Source organism: Pieris rapae, chromosome 20 (genome assembly GCF_905147795.1).
Source record: "Pieris rapae chromosome 20, ilPieRapa1.1, whole genome shotgun sequence".
Taxonomy (NCBI): domain Eukaryota; kingdom Metazoa; phylum Arthropoda; class Insecta; order Lepidoptera; family Pieridae; genus Pieris; species Pieris rapae.
In genome coordinates, this window is record NC_059528.1 from 6,789,038 (window position 1) to 6,806,554 (window position 17,517).

General features: G+C 32.8%; 1 protein-coding gene across 6 annotated transcripts in view; it reads right to left on the bottom strand.

The window, feature by feature from the left end:
* LOC110995954 (A disintegrin and metalloproteinase with thrombospondin motifs 16) overlaps positions 1-17,517 on the bottom strand; it is a 98,278-nt gene that overhangs the window by 60,329 nt on the left and 20,432 nt on the right. For all 6 annotated transcript variants that reach the window (XM_022263408.2, XM_022263407.2, XM_022263404.2 and 3 more), the window contains one exon: positions 221-317. In XM_022263408.2, coding sequence (XP_022119100.1) covers positions 221-310 — 90 coding nt within the window. In that variant the 5' untranslated portion in view covers positions 311-317. The remainder of the gene's footprint in view (positions 1-220; positions 318-17,517) is intronic.

Below are 17,517 nucleotides of genomic sequence, written 5' to 3' on the forward strand. Positions count from 1 at the left end.
CCCATTCAAAATCAGTATTTCGGGCTGTAACTTAAATTTAAGTACGGCTCATTTTTTACATAGTGATTGTTCTTGTTTCTTTTATATATGCTTCGATCAAATATATTGCTTTTTCTCTAATTCAAAACAAATTCGATCATAGATAAAACTAAATGTTCAGTCAATAATTTTTAATTAACTAATAATTTAAAAAGAGAACTGATAAATTTTAAGAACTTACCTTGGTGTCAAGGGTGTGTGTTGAAAAGAAAGAGCAGAGAAGAACTAAAGTGGATAGCCACGGGACGGACACAGCTTGCAACGTCTCCATGGTTACGCTGTAACAAAAATCAGACTTTAAATGATTTGACCAAATTCTCCTCTTCCTAGGACCTCTTCTGGAGTAAAAAAAAACATTACTTATAGGACCTACACGTCCTATACAAATGAAAATCTAGAGATAATCAGTAAGCAATATTGGCTTCAGCGTCCGCTGTGCGAAAATGGAAAATCCTTGTGCGTATGTATACGCTTTAGCGGTGAAGGAAAACATCGTGAGGAAAGCGATTTGCCTTTCCGGAAAGTCGACGGCGTGTGGCTGATCACGTACTTGCCTGATCATGAAACAGATACTGAGGCTCAGACATTATTAATAATAATGTCAGACATTATTATTAATGACATAGCAACAAATAAGGTTGAATGTATTTGATAATTTGTAAATGTTTTTTTGTTATCTATAAGATTTTGATGTGAATAAATCAATAGTTGTTTGAAATTGAAAAAGGCCTTTAATGATGATGATATAATTTTTTACCGAGAGCTTTTTACGACGGCTTTTTCTTGCTTACACTGTCTCCTTGGCCGATGAGTAGGGATGGCTACACTTCAAATTTAATGACGTGGAATAAATTATATCTGTCTATCTTATGTTTCATAATAAACGTACTTTATTTTATAAGTAAACAAGTGAACTAAATACGATGCTCTATTATAATACAGATGCACACGGATGCATCTCAATGCTGCCGATAAATTAATACATCCTAGGAATGGTCAGATGTCAAAACATCGTACCGGATCTGGTCGCATCCTTAACAAGTTTTAAAGGTTACTAATTATTATATATACCATTCTAGATAATTGTTCATTTAAGGGCCGCATTTTATTGCAACAATTGATATTGGTTTGACATTTATAAAAATATTTAAGACTTTAACTGTGATTTTAAGTTGTGTTTACGATTTTTAAGTGTTATGTTTTGTATTTTCAATCCAGTCACGTCTAGTTTAATCATTCAATATCGTGTCCCAAAACGTCCCATGCCCCACGCTAAATGTGATTAACGCTATAATTCATCCTTTAAAATTTTCCTTTCATTTACCCAAAATTCATCAATATTTTTTTAAATCGTAACAAATCAAAAATCATTTATTCATATAGGTAACATAATGTACACTTATGAATGTAAAAAAATAAGAAATATACATTAAATGATTAAAATTTTTCATTTACTGCCAGTTCTCAAATCAAGGGCGTAGAACGGAAGAGAAGAACTAGCAATAAACTCTCCGCCACACACAACATCTCCGACTAACACACTTAACGAAAAGTTATAACTGATATGCCAGCAATAAATTAATTATGACAATTATTATGCGAAATAGCCCGCGGGAGTCCCAAAGAACGGGTGGCCATAATTATTTATCTTTAAATGGAGTGTAAATGATTCAGGGTTGACCTATAAAAATGTTTTGATTGAAATATTTTTTAATACGCTGCATTATAACACTAAATTTTATTTTTGAAGTGAAATTTCTTGAGGCGCATGATGGTATTTTTTTCCGAAACATCACGGTGATGTGCAGCGCTTTTATCCAATAAAAGAGAGAGAGCGATTGAGACTGATTGAGAGAGAGAGAGAGAGAGAGAGTGAGAAAGTAACATCGAGAAAAAATGGACGCTATTGGTTGATGTATTCGTTTAGTAGTTACATATAGAACTTTCGATGGCAATTCTATCGCATAACGTCTTTTGCAAACGCAGATTTTTATTAGCACATATACAGTGTGTAAACAGTGATCATATGCTGGTTCATGATCATCTATTGGGGCTTTAGTAATTATTAATTTACAAAAAAGTTTAACTTCTGACATGTGTACTTGGTAACGCACTTTTTTTATTTAATTGTTTCGTTTCTAAAATATATATAAATAGTCAAAATTATGGACCAAAATGGTGACAAGATGGAAAAGGAAATAAAGAAGTCTTACACGCTGGGCTGATAAACTTAAAGAACCCCGATCTGTCTTTAGAAAATCGCGTGATAAAATAAAAATCATGGAATTGTAAATCGCGTCTTCCAAGTTATTGGGAGTGTTGCCATCCCTAAAAATGTGTTCATAGATTATTCATGCCAATACAAACAAACAGGTCAGTGCACTTATAAAAAGACGACGCTTCGCGAAACAGTGCAATATGCATGCAGTGTGCTGTTCCTATATAAGACCGGTTTGGGTGAGGTTACGTGGAGTTCCTTGGGGTCAAAAGGGAGTCATAAACTGCGTTTATTCGAATTGATGAATCGTTCACACTTTGTGACAGAACGAGAGAAGCTGACGCAAAAAAAATATTAGATATACATACAAATAGCGCTACAACCTTTGAGGTATATGTATCAGTATTTGCATCAGTTCCGTTATCATTTCCAATAGGTAAGTAGATTATTAAATTCTGTGCCTTTTTATTAAATTAAGTCTAAACACCAATCACCAAGTATCATAACAGGAAATTACGTTTACGTACTTAACTTTTAAGTTACCTATTTAAAAAACAATTGTAATAATTCAATAAATAATAAACACACTTTAAATCAATGTAACAGATAAACAATTGTAAAGTCGTAATGTAAGACGGACATTTGAATCAATAAATAAATTTAAACGCATCAATAAATTACATAAAATGAAAAATTACGCAACTAAATCCTTTATCCTTATAATTGGACAATATTTATTGCGCGGACGCATCGTTTACGCTTATTTCCGTGTTGTATGGCAAAACCCATACCATGCTGGGTTGTTTGAAATGCCACGTTTAAATTCCCTGGATTTGATATATCTTTAAATTTCTTGCACACAAATTAAATATATGTATATTAGGATTTTTCCTTGAAAGCTTTTATCAACTGACTTACAAACCTGCAGATGGCAATGATCTTCAAATATTGAAAGACGTGATAACTATTCAATATGAATTGTAGATGATTTCAGTATCTATTAGGTGATCATTTGTCAATCTAATAGGCAAGTATATTTTCAGTCACCTGTGCTTGACACATGCCGTCACCTATGTGGTTTTAAATCCCTGATCTTTCTAGTGTTCTCAGCGTGCGATTCTCATCTCTGAGGTTTGATCCCTGACTGTGCAGTAATGGACCATATAGCGCGCTCTAACAGTAAAGGAAAACATCGTAAGAAACGGACCTGCCATAGCCCCATAAAGCCGACGGCGTGTATCACAGGGGGCTGAACACCATCTTGCCATTTAAATTGATAAACAAATACAGAAATCTAAGGCCCAGACCCCAAAAGGTTGTAACGCCACTGATATATTATATATTTGCTTACAAATATAAGTGTCTAATCGAAATTATCGTAACGTTGAATTTATTTGAAAGTTCAGAGTACATTCAAAACTCTGCAGATTAAACTATGACTGGACGTAGCAACGATTGATTTCACATTGGTCAGCAAATTTCGTCACACAAAAGTATTATTACAAAAATACATATTGCAGCCGCCAGCCGTGCGAACGCGCTTGCGTAAGCTGTATCCGATTTTACGAAACGTTTGAGATGTCTTATAAGATATAAAAACTATTATACACCCAGGAAAGGCTAAAAAGGTTTTTTTATTTGTATTGTTGTTTGTCAAAATTTGAATCATATATTTCATTTTTTTTTTAACTATTAATTTTTATTTTGTTATTCTGGTAAGGCACTTCTTGCACTAATGAAGGAGTATGTTTTTTGAAATTGGTAGTCGTATCTGTCAAGACCCACACCAGATACGGTTTTAAAAAAACGGACCGTTGAACACTCACAGTTATGATGATGCGTATATCATCAGACTAACATTTCTAGTAGAAGTTACCAACGCTTCGAACTACATTAACATTCAAGTACAAAGCTGTAAATATTAGGTTTATTTATTTATTTATTAAGGAAACTAAACAAGTTTCACTGATAAAAAATTTAATACTAAGCAAAACAAAACATGACGGCACAAATTTTACAAATATTTTAATTTTAATAAATTTATAAATAAAAATTAGGAGGACAACAAACATAATATACATCTTTAATAAAGAATTATTATTGATCCTTATACGTTTTCGCATAAGTATAGACGAAATATATAAATCAAATTCACATTCATATTTCGTTTGTAGACTTTCTTGTAAGCCTCCATAGAAATTGTTTCTCACTATGAGAAATATATTTTTTTTAAACGTGAAAAGCCTACTCATATATACATGAATAGCAATTCGAAAACAGGAAGGATTGAGGAACAGCGAATGATGAATGTTCCATACACATATATATTAATTAACTGATTTACCTTGGCAAGGAATTGAGCCGTCCACCGTCATATATTAATGTTCTGTTGATATAAGTATTTAAATATATAAAAACAATTATATATCTGACAAGACACAAGATTGTTTTATCATTTATTGTATCGTCATATGTAAATTTAGTCTATACTAATATTATAAAGAGGAAAGGTTTGATTTTTTGTTTGTTTGTATGAATTGAATAGGCTCCGAAACTACTTAGCAGATTTGAAAAATTCTTTCACTGTTGGAAAGCTACATCATTCCTGAGTGACATAGGCTATATTTCATTTTCAAAAAAAATAGGCATCCTTACTAAAATTACGATAACATTAACATTTGTTTATTATTTGATACAATTCTAACAGATGGCGCTGAGTTAAAGGTAGTTTAGTTTAGGTCCGTGTCGTGGTACCAACGTTTCACATAAGTTCTCCTACGGTTTCCCTTGATTAATTTACTACTATGTAATATAACAAAAACCTTAGCCACAGCAACGCTTGGCCGAGTCTTTTGTTATAAAGGCGGTTATAATAAATTTACATTTAGTTATGATTTTATATAAAATAACTCAATTTGATAACAAAAGTTATAAGTTTTTCTAGACTAATACACGCCATCTTCATCATCAAATAATACAATTATATATTCTAAAACCTTTTTCTTTAAATTTGTATCTATGCTTAGATAATAAGGGCCGTACGATTTTATTTGCTATAATTTTTTTTTAATATTAGGAATTGACAGCTATTACGAGGTATTTAAATTATTAGCAGAAGCGAGACTTATAGGAAATTTTTATTTATATATTTAATATCATTAAATAGAAAACTCTTATATAATTACTATAATGTAATAAAACCAATATATTTATTAATTTACAAAATTTCCTCCAACTGGCATACGATTTTGCCTTAAACAATTACAGGTTAAACAACTTAAAACACGTCATTAATACTAGTATTCTACATTTTTTCTTATTCTACTTAAATTCATGTTCTATAGCTGTCAAATATAGCTCTATGCGCGTTGAACTCTTTTATAGAATTATTCGCCACTATACATAAAAAATAGGTGTTATTGCACAAATTTAACTGAACAATTCTTTTGTCTCTTTAGCTTAGCAATAAATTCGCCCATAGACAGAGAGTTTACGTCTAGTTTTTATCTTAATATTAGCAGTATTTAGGTATTGTTATAAATAACACGAATGATCATGCTTGTCGGGAGTCCATGAATATATACTTATACCCTTCATAAATATATAACTTGAAAATATACCGAGAGAGACAACAAAAAATCCTTTGTGAAATGTATTCAGAATGCTTTATATTCCACATTAACACATAGCTTTAAAAATGAATCCAAAAAATTCAATTCTGCGAATTTCCTGTATGAAATTCGACGAAGAAATTGATCATTTCGCTTATGTAAAGCCGGAAGAAGAATCAGCCCATAAAATTCCTCTCCAGTCCCTTAAGAATCCTGTCCGCATGAGTCAGAGACAAAAAACAACGCGCAAGTGACAATTATGGGCATACCGACAAAGATATCGCACTCACCAATTAGCGGGAAATGCTTGCTTTGCTTACCAAAGTTATCAATGCAAATTAAACTTTATCTCGTTGGAATAAAGTGCCTTTTAACGGCCAAAGTGTACACGATGCTACAAGGAACAGTTTCCTTATTGAATTTTAGTTGTTTTTAAATTTAAACGATCTTTATAAAGTCCCGTAATGTTAAGGACTTTCCCACTTCTTCCTAAGCTAAGAATATGTACCAATAATTGTTAAATTAGACTTTGTGGTAAAAGATACTACGAGTGTTACTAACTAAAGGCCCAACATATAGATATTGTTTTATATATATGTTATACATACAAGGTGTTGACCTAGTGGCGTCCGCGTGCGACTCTCATCTCTGAGGTCGTAGGTTCAGTGGCTGTGAACTAGTGACTTTCTTTCTTTGTGAGCATTTAACATTCTCTCGAACGGTGAAGGAAAACATCGTAAAATCCGGCTTGCCTTAGACCCAAAGTGTCCACGTGAATCAGGCACAGGCTGATCTACTTGTATATTAGGTTGACAAATGATCATGAAACATATACAGAAATCTGAAGCCCAGACCTATTTATTTCTCATAGAAGGTAGCACTATTTTTATGATGAGGAATTCATATTTTAAGTATTTACATAATAATTTAGCTACTTTATTTAGCTAGCAAAAATTATTTGAAATTTTTACAGAGTTACAAAATTATAATCATACGAATCTATTACAAATACCTGTATATACTACACGTCAGGTATTTTTTATCGAGACAACACGAAAATTTATGCAGACTGCAATACTAAAATATGTACGTCTCGTCGATCAGCGATCAATTCAAGGCAAAAGCCGGGCTGGTAGAAGAAAGAAGTCGTTGCCAAATGTAAGCTATGGGTTTCGATGACTGCCCTTTTTGGGCGTCCCGCACAAGCCCCCCTATTATATATAAAAAGGGTATTAATTACATTTTTCGCAAAGGCATATCAAGATTTCTGTAAACAAGTGAATTGATGTTGTAGCCATATTTTTTTTGTAACGGCATTTCTGGAATTTTATCAAAGGGTCAAAAACCGCTTAATGCGAACAGTAGGGGGTACCTCAGTGTAAATGTGCATGTTATGTAACAATATCCATTCTCGAAATTCGGAGAATATTGAAAGTAATACGACAGAACTAATTTTTACAGCCATTTAATCTTCGAAGTAGACATTCCAGGAGGATAAATGTGGGGCGTTAAACACATTGAATGCTTAAAAGATGGACACAAAGTAACAGCCGGAAACCAATACTTTTTGTGGCGAATTTTGATTAAGTAAATATGAACTTTAGAAAATATGTATGAAATTTTATATAACATAATATGATAGTAAAATATGATAAGAGTAACTTTGCAATAAAATGTAGTGACAACATATTTCGGCTCAAGTTGGAGTCCGCATTTAGTTGAAACATTTTTCCTTCCAAATCCCAAAATAACGTCGTATATCGTTGTAAATATAAGAAATGTCACGTAAACACTTTCCTAATAGAATGAAAGCGCATGCTTTAGATTCGGTGCACATTATAATACGTTTGTGAACATTGCCTGAATCCCAATTATTACTTTCTTTGGGGAGAAATGAAAGTTATTGCGAAATATTACGATGTGATCTTAATATACGTTTTTAAATCGATTAAAAATCAGTGGCCCTTCAACCAATTTCTGTATCTGTTTAATGATTTATCTTATAGGCAAGCCATTTTCCTCACGATGTTTTCCTTCACTGCGAGCGAATGTTAAATGCGCACGTAGAAAAAAAGTTCTTCGGCACGCCAGGGATCGAACCTACGATCTCAGGGCTGAGATAGCACGCTGAAGCCACTAGGCCAAAACATGCCTTTTTAAAATCGATTAAAGATTATAAATATAATTGCATTCTTCTACTAAAAGACTGAGCTGTTTCTTATCTCTCTGAATCCATTAACGCTATGATTATGATATAGAGTATATTAATTTAGCGTGCAAAGATAAGTGCCTTTGTCACAGAGAGAAGAGTATCCTTAGATACTAAAACTTGCGTGTGTCGGTAACTCATGACTGATGATCGAGGTCAGTTGTATATGTATATGTATGTAGGAAAATCATTCATCAGATCATAAAGATCTGATGAATGATTTTCCTCCACATATATCCCTTCTGCACTTCTTTTATTGTCATTATTTTGACGACGACGTACGAGTTTTTGATTTGATCAATTCATCTACATAGTTGGCGAACGTCCACATAATCGATTAGCCTGTGCATTGTGTGACCGAATTACGAAATAATAATACTATATCCCCTAAAATTTTAATGTAATGTTTTATAAATTAAAAGGACATACTATATTCTTTATATATGTATTTGGTATCTACCAGTATTTAATCTGAATTTACAGTATAGTGAATGGCGAATGGCAAGTAAATGAACAAAAAAGACAAGGACGCTTCGTCTGTAGCGGCACATACTCAGTGACATTTTACGTATAATAAATTAGTATTTGCTAATTTATCTCGTGATTGTATTTTTCTATCCAAAATGGACGTTCAATTAATTAATTCAACCTGTACTATGCGGACTATGTATAAATAATATTGATCTTTATTTATAGAGCTGAGTAGACCTTTTCGGATCATCCAATCCAATAGAAAAAGTAAAGAAGTGAAATTCACTGAATTTCAAATGGAAGTATGGAAAATGTTTATTTTAGTATTTGATATACGTATTACTAATACCCAAACAGTGTTTACAATTTTTTTCCCCAAATAATATCAGCTAAATATAATATATAGTAATAATAATAATAAACAAGACATAATTGAAGCCAATTTTAAAGGGTAATATTATTAATGTTTCACAAAGATTCGAACCCAGGCTCTACAGTTTTATACAGTATCTGTTTTAATAATAAAATAGAATGTTAGAAAGTTGAAAATGCCTCCTATTTTATCGTCGATATATAAAGACGCAAATTTCCGCTATACGAGCAAGTATTTCTTTCGGCGTACAGCCAGGATTCGAACTCTGAATTTTAACGATTCTTTGGTAAACTTAAATTTTTATAGTTTGTTCTTGATTTTTTAATTACATAATTCATTGACTATGTAGTCATTAACAAGAGCTCGTTAACGAAGTGTTATAGTAATGTTAATGACGTTTCTACTAACACTTAACTTATGTAAGTTTAACATATAAAATAAAATCGAAATCAGGTCTATCGTTAGTTGACTCTTTCTGTCACATTGTTAACATTATATTGATAAAGGACAGATACATACATGACTGTTAGGATAGTGGAGTTCAAATTGTCCTGTCATAATTATCAGTATTAAGATAATGTCCTCTGACTGACAGCTCAAATAAGCTATGTAAATATCATTAGTATTAAAATATTACCTTATTATTTTCGCTGATACAACTTTACGCTATCTTATAGCTTGTAAACTTTGACGCTTACTTAAATTTAAAAATAATTAGAATAAAATCAGCGGCGCTGCAACCCTAGTAGAGACCATGACCATGTTATATATGTATTGGAATTATTTTTCAACGTTCATAAATTGTTTTGTAATATATACATGAACCAATCTATTATAACTGGTTAAGCTAAATTCAGAAACTTATTTAAAAACCCACCCTGTAAAAGCAAGCTGAGATTCTGCCATTTTCAAACCATATTTCAATAAAACGTTCAACATGAAACGCGATTTTTTTCACTTCTTACTTGCACGTAATTATTTAATCGTATTATATATAACAATGTCGTAATACCCGTAAAACACAAGTAAAAGTTATGAGCCAATAATTATATAACATTTACATGTCGAAACTACAGACACACACATAAAACTATCGGTCAAAGTCAAGCACATGAAGCCGATTTTTTGGGACATTTGGGAGTAGTTGCTTAGTGGCTAGTCTTGTCAGAAGTCTTGCGTTCGAATCACGGCTCAATAGCTTTTGTTTATTTATTTAGTTTATCACATCATACATAGTACTAAATACACGGCATATTTTACATAACCTTCCATTTAAAATGTATGACAATTGACATAAGTTTTACAAAAAAAATTTAAATATATAGTTCCTTTCTATGTAAAGCGAGTTATATATAGAATACCGTATGCAATGGAACATATGATTGGAAAACCAGCACGTTGACCTAAAAATCAGCATTCTGTACCTAATCACCAATTAATAAAAAAATATGATCTCAGAGTAGATATATTGAAGCGCCATTTATATTAGACACATTTTAGGGCCATAAATCATCCTTCATTTTTCTTTAATACACTCAAAGATAGTTCAGAATGTCGGTGATTCTATTAAAAATAAATTCATTTATGTATAGGTAAATGTTTAATTTAAATTGTTTGTTTTAATTTATGAATATTGTAATAATATATTTGATTGTCCAAATATAACGAAATGAAAAACCCTTACTTAAAAACTAAAATACTTTTATTTCTCAAACAATTTACGAACAAAAACGTAGAAAGCGAACAAAATGTAATTAAACAATTTCACTGAAAAGTAGTTGAAACCTCAATTCATTTCGTTACCATAAATTATTTAATTATTCTAATATCACTTTATAAAATACTAAATAATTATTTTTTATCGACTGCATTTTATATTATAAGCGTTTCCTTGCAATTTTGCTGAACATAAAACTGTGCCCTTGTTCTATGAAATTATCGTGAAAAGAGAGTACCAATTTTTAAAAGGCCGGCAACGCACTCGCGAACCCTCTGGCATTGAGAGTGTCCATGGGTGGCGGTACTTTACATCGGGCGAGCCTCCTGCCCGTTTGCCCCCTGTTATATAAAAAAAAGTATTTATCTTGTAATATGTCTATGTCTATGTCTATGTCTAATCAGTCAGCTAGACTATGAGCTGACCTAGACCATGAGATGTGTTGAGAGCTGTTCGACGTCAGAGCAAAATCTCCATCGAGACTGCTCCACACTATCAACCGTATCTTAAAGACTTTTATCTATTTAGGTTGGAGCCTGGTAAGACCCCAGAGCTTGTGTCTCGGTCAACGATGTGTCGCAGTCCGCGAGTGTCGAACGCAGTACAGCGCGTAATTGCTGGCATTGAAAGTGTGTCAAACTTACACTCACACTCTTAATTTATCTAACATGATTTTTTTATTATTTAAATATTACTTATTGGTAGTTAGTGTATCTATTTTTAAATCACATATTCATCATTCAACGTTTTAGTAATAATTCTTTTACAATTTGAAAAAGATTTGTTTGCAGTTAATTACAACAGTTAACGCAAATCTCATCGCATACATTAAACATCAGCCTTCAACTGTTTGTGCTTGCCTAATAAACCATTTACAATAGGTGTGGTAACACAACACGTTGGGTAGCAACTGCTTGGTTTAAGATCGCAGTCGCTTAAAACTGTTTTTGAGCAGCTTCAACTAATTTAGGAAGCTGAGATATTTTTTGAAGTTATTTCTTTTGGCGCGATGGAGAAAAATGATGAGTGAAATTTTACGATGCGCGCGCACAGTAACACCTAAATTTAACAACGTAAAGTTAGGTCTAGGTGGCATGGAAATCGATAACTATGTTCATGTTGTATGTTCTAGTATTTTTATATTTAGAGCAGGTGTTTCTTAACAGTACAATTAAACAGTGTGAATAAATAAATATTATTTTGGTGTTTTTAAATAAATTTCATAAAAGACGGTGATAGTATTTACTAATAATTCAGTTATTTCAATAAAATCTTTTTGATTAATTTTAATATTTATCGTTAATCACTACTGCATTTTAGTTTTTTTTCCGTACGCCAAAGAAGTATGACTTCTAACGCGTGTACACACGTCATCGTGGCCATTTTCCAACCTGATGACCGATCAGTGGTGCTACCTTTTTAGGTGTTAGCCTCAGATTTCTGTATTTCTTTTGTCAAGTAATGTAAGTAATCAGCTTCCTGTGCCTGACACACGCCATCGATTTTTTAAGTCTAAAACGAGCTGCCTCAGATAACCGTTCGAACGAATGTTAAATGCGCACATAGACAGAAAATAAATTGGTGCACAGTCGGGAATTGAACCTACAACCTCAAGGAGTCGAACACTGTAGCCACTAGGCTATCTCTGCTCAAGTGAAACACACATCGTCCGCAAAACTTTTCACATAAGAGCAACTGGACCAAAAAACCGATTTTGTTTTTTCGAATTAATGTTTGATTTTTGTTTCGTGTGTATTTTTTTTAATTTGTGCATTCTTGCTTATTTTGGGTCACCTATTAGGTATGGATTGCTGACAGGATCGAAAGGGTACCTGGAAAAAGTTGCATGACGATGGCAAAATAAATTAACGAGGAAAAAGTTAGAAGAGGTCTTGCCGGTGGCCGCAACTTAGAATAGTAAATATTTTTGTTATATACATAATTATATGACGTGGATAATTAAAGGCTTATTATTATTGATTAGAAATAATATACTAGAGTGTTTCTGTAGGCTTGCTATAGCACTGTACTATCTCATACCTACGTAGAGATAACTGCCGATTCAAACTGTACTTATAAAATTCCAAAGTGCTTTTTCGTTCCACTGATACGTGATGTAAATTTCGATATATGAACTTGAAGTAACCTTTGATAAACCTCCAAAATGACTGTTTCCTGTATCTTTAATTTTCATACAGACGTGTCTTTTTCCTGTATAAGGACTTTCTAGAGGAATATTGACCTGGTGGCTATAGCGAATCTTATCGTAGGTTTGATTCCCGGCTGTGTATCTATGGACTTTCCTACGTGCGTGTTTGACATTCGCTCGAACAGATCCAAAATTAGTAAGAAATGACTAAGGTAATAACAGATAATCGCTAAAAATGAAATAAATAAATCTCTGGCTACAACCTTTTTAGGTCTCGGCCTCAGATTTCTGTTTTTAGCTTGACAAACCATCGATTTTTTGAGTCTAAAGGAAGCTGGTTGTCTCACGATATTTTCTTTCACCGTTCGAGCGAATATTATATGCCCACTTACAAAGTCCATGCATAGATGGTGTTCGAACCCGCGAGGCCAACTCCGCATAATAGGACAATATAACCATAGTGACAAGTATAATATAAATTAAATGTAGATATTACTATTATTATTATTATAGAATACCTTACCTATATTAATTAAATTTAATCAATTAGTTAATTGTATTGAATACTTTGTTTGTTTGTTCCTTTTTGTAAATCTTTTAAGTTATAACATATCATGCATTCCATCTGTGGCAATGTTCTCGGTGTATTTGTTTGATATTATATGTATTTTGTGTTAGCTGTAGGAGTACAAAAAAATTAAAATTAAATAAAAATACCGCAGAGATAACGATAAGGGAATTCTTATTAGAGATTTTCGTTTCTATCCGTCAAAGTGTTTACACTGTGTTTATGAGTACTTCAATTAAACACAGTGCAATTAAAATGTTTTTAAAATAGATGAAAAATAAACGTAGTATATAAGTTTGACTCACTCAAACTCAAATAAATATTAACATACTTTGAAAGACAAAAAGAAAGAAAAATTAACGAAACGTGAAATTAGACTCGATTTCTAACGAGCCATGAAAATGTTTACGTTTATTTTTCCACTTTAAACTCATTTACTAAGCAATATAGACCATACTAAATCCAGCGTTTAATATATTATAGTTTTATAAAAACACAAGGATGGATGGAATCTAGATACATGCATGCATAGCGCATATGATGGTAATGTTTCATAAACTCTGCTATGAAATGATATTGAGGGAGTAAAAGTATTTAATATTTAGTCAAGTTGAGTAGTTCTTGGCGTTCATACCTGGACCAAGTCCATGACATACTAGAGTATATGTTACCCATAACCAACAAGGTGTATGGTGAATATCATGAAAGTGGATGCGTCAGAGGTATGTCAGGACTGTAGCAAGGCAGAGCACGCGGAAAATACTTGGACTCTGCCAACCACTATGGGAAAAAAGTCTGATATATATAAATATGTAATTCGACCGAAAGACCGCACAGTGTTAATCATCATAGTGTAGCCGCTGATCAAACTATTTTTACCGTTAAAAAACGTTATAAATTTAAAATTATCGTTTTTATAGTAAAAAGTTTGTATATAAAGAAAATTATGTATTTATAAAACAGACAGAAATATACCTGCCATAACACAGATTACTATTTTATTGATGTAATACAAACCTAGCCAATGTATATATATATATATACTAGCTATACATTTTCTGTAATTATAATAATTAAATATTATATATATATATATATATTGTTTTTTTATCTTATCAACTCAGAGGCCTGTCAAGGACAAGACGTCAATTGTCAATAAACAGCCTTATTGTAGAAAGCTTAGTGTAATGTAGGAAACCCTGAACCATAGCCTTGTCAATACGACCTAGTTACTTAAATTTAAAAAATAAATACATCGATAACGATAATTTTCAATACGAAATTGAAAATTACCGATAATGCTTTTATTAAAATTTTAACTTCATTTTTTTAAAGTATTTTAAGTAAAAAAATTTTAATGGTGTATATTATTTATGAATGAAATAAAATAAATAAATCAAAACAATATGTCTAATTCAGATAGGCACTAGTGCTAGACAGGCTACATCTAATTATTTTACTTATTCGACGGTATGTAAAAACATATTCAGTCGTGCGAGGCTGGCTTATTCTTTATAAATTCAGTATTGGCCTGCCTTCGGCATTGAACTCTCATCCCTGAGATTGTAGGTTCGATCCCCAGCACCAATGCACTTTATATATTTGTGCGCATTTAACGAAGTGAAGGAAAACATCGTAAGGAAACCGGCCCTAGACCAATATTTCGAAACCGCGGCGAGTGTATTAGAGGCTGATCACTTATTTGATTAGTGTGACGTATGATCATGAAACAGATGCACAAGCCGATTGTTTTTGTTTGGGAGAATACAGATCGATGAAAATAATTTTGTCTCCTTGGTGATCCACATCAGATAATAATTAAACTAATCAAGCTTAAAGTTAAGCATGGCTCAACTGTCTCAGCTGTTAGATTGAAAGGAATACGCCTATTTGGAGGCGTAGGCACCATTGTGTCGACATCCTTTGTATATACGCAAATCCATGACACCTTTGGATTAGAAAACATTAATAATATAAGCCTTTATTCAGACAGATATTTTACATACATTTTAATATTGAACTATTGTCTCTAGTGAGTCGGAGACACCGACAACTGCTGACCCAACTTTGGCAAAAGCTTCCTCCATTTCTTTCCACTCTGCTCTGTTCTAAGCTTACCTTGTCCATATTTTCCTAGTTCTTCCACCTTCGAAACTGTTTTCTTCTCATATTTCTTTGGTACCAATATATGATCTTTTTGTTTCACTAGAAAGCATTAACTTGTAATGAAATTGTAATATTTTTATAGCGACGATAACAATTAGACTTAAAATATAAAATTTATTTATGATTTTTTGAAGTCTTTGTATTAAAATCGATTAAATGTCTGATTTTTTCTACATATAAAAAAATATTACTGTATGTAGCTAAACGCCGCGCCGTTCCTGTCGATGCCAGTAATATAGAAAAGTAGTGTGTCTCTTCTGTTCTGATACTCTAAACATCCAAAATATTATATAACCACTAACTACTACACTACTAATAAATCAATGGCGCTGCAACCTTTTTTGCGTCTGAGCTTCAGAATTCTTCCAATATCATCTAGTATCTTCTAATATCAATATCATCATAGATGTGCCTGAAATACGCCGTCGACTTTAAGCCGGTTTTCTCACGTTTTTCTTCACCATTCCAGCGAATGTCAAATGCGCATATAGAAAGTCCATTGGTGCACAGCCGGGATTGAACCTACGACCTCAGGAGTGAGAGTCACAGATTCAAGCCAACACAAACAGCTTAGAAACTCAGTAGAATTCAATTTAAATCAATGGTATGAACTAGTGCTTAAAAGATATCTAACTACGGTACTAAACTTGACTTATTAAGACACCTTTCGTAATATCCAACTGGCAACAGCAGATTTTCATTGCCTCAAGCAGTATTTATTTCAGAATTATTGACGATTTCAATTCTACCTCGTAAACCTTTCATTATCTCAGCCTATGAAACTTGATATATAAACTTAATGTATAATATTACAGATATCTGTTATCAATATTTCAGTACAAGAAATAAAAATTCAGTGGCACTACAAGCTTTTGAGGTTTGGGCCTCAGATTTCGGTACCTGTCTGATGGTTATTTGTTAATTCTAACTTGTCTGGATGTCTCCCCCCCCCCTTCTAGCGAAGGGTTATCCTCTGTAGCGTTTGCCTGTTGTGTCTCTATGTAGTTCCTGTTTTCGCCCACCTAGCATCTATGAATCGCGCTACATGTACCGCCCACTTCCACTCAGTTGCTTGAAGTCCCGAAATTACTGGTCATTGAACATTATGGCTTGAAAAATATATATATGTATTATTTACACACTCGGTCTATACAATAAATATACCTTCTAGTAAGTATAGTAATAATATTAATTGTATAAATGCCTCTAAATCATGCAAAACCAAATTAACGTTCAGAACAAAAAGTTACCGGTTAGGTTGCGTTAAAGGAAGTGTGAAACGATGTCGTTTCGAAATATTGAACGGAACTACGCCGTATAATTTAAGATAGTATTATAAATTAGCGCCCTACCCTGATACTATATCCTTATAAATCAAATTACATAGAAATAAATCATACATAAATTGCTCAGTTTCCCCGGCTGCACCAATGTGACTTTCTATGTGCGCAACACAAAACAGATGGCTGATAATGTGAGCTTTGTCTAGTAGAAACAACATCGGACGTCGCGATGAGCAATATTCTACTCGTATGGATTTGCGTGTTGTTCCCGCGAGTATGTAAGTGCGTGCTCCTATTTCACCATGCCTCCTGCTGATAGACAAATCTTTTTTTTAAATTTATTTTATTATTATTTATTACTCAAGATGTCAGATGGATGTATGATTTAATGGTGTAATGGTTGCAGCTTCTTACAAACGTTGTGTAAAAGAAAAAACTTGGCGATTAAAAAGAGTGGCGGAGAGTTTACTGCCAGTTCTCTTCCGTTCTACGCCCTTGATTTGAGAAGTGGCAGTCAATGTAAAATTAGAAGCAATCAATGTATATTTCTTTTTTGACGTTCATAAGGGTACAGTGTGTTACGTACATGAATAAATGATTTTTGTTTCTTTGTTTACTGTAGTATTTCAGAACCAATTCGACTTAGGGTCCTTCAAGAAAAAAACGGACCAATTTTTAAAAAGCCGGCAACGCTCTCGCGACACCGCGCCGGT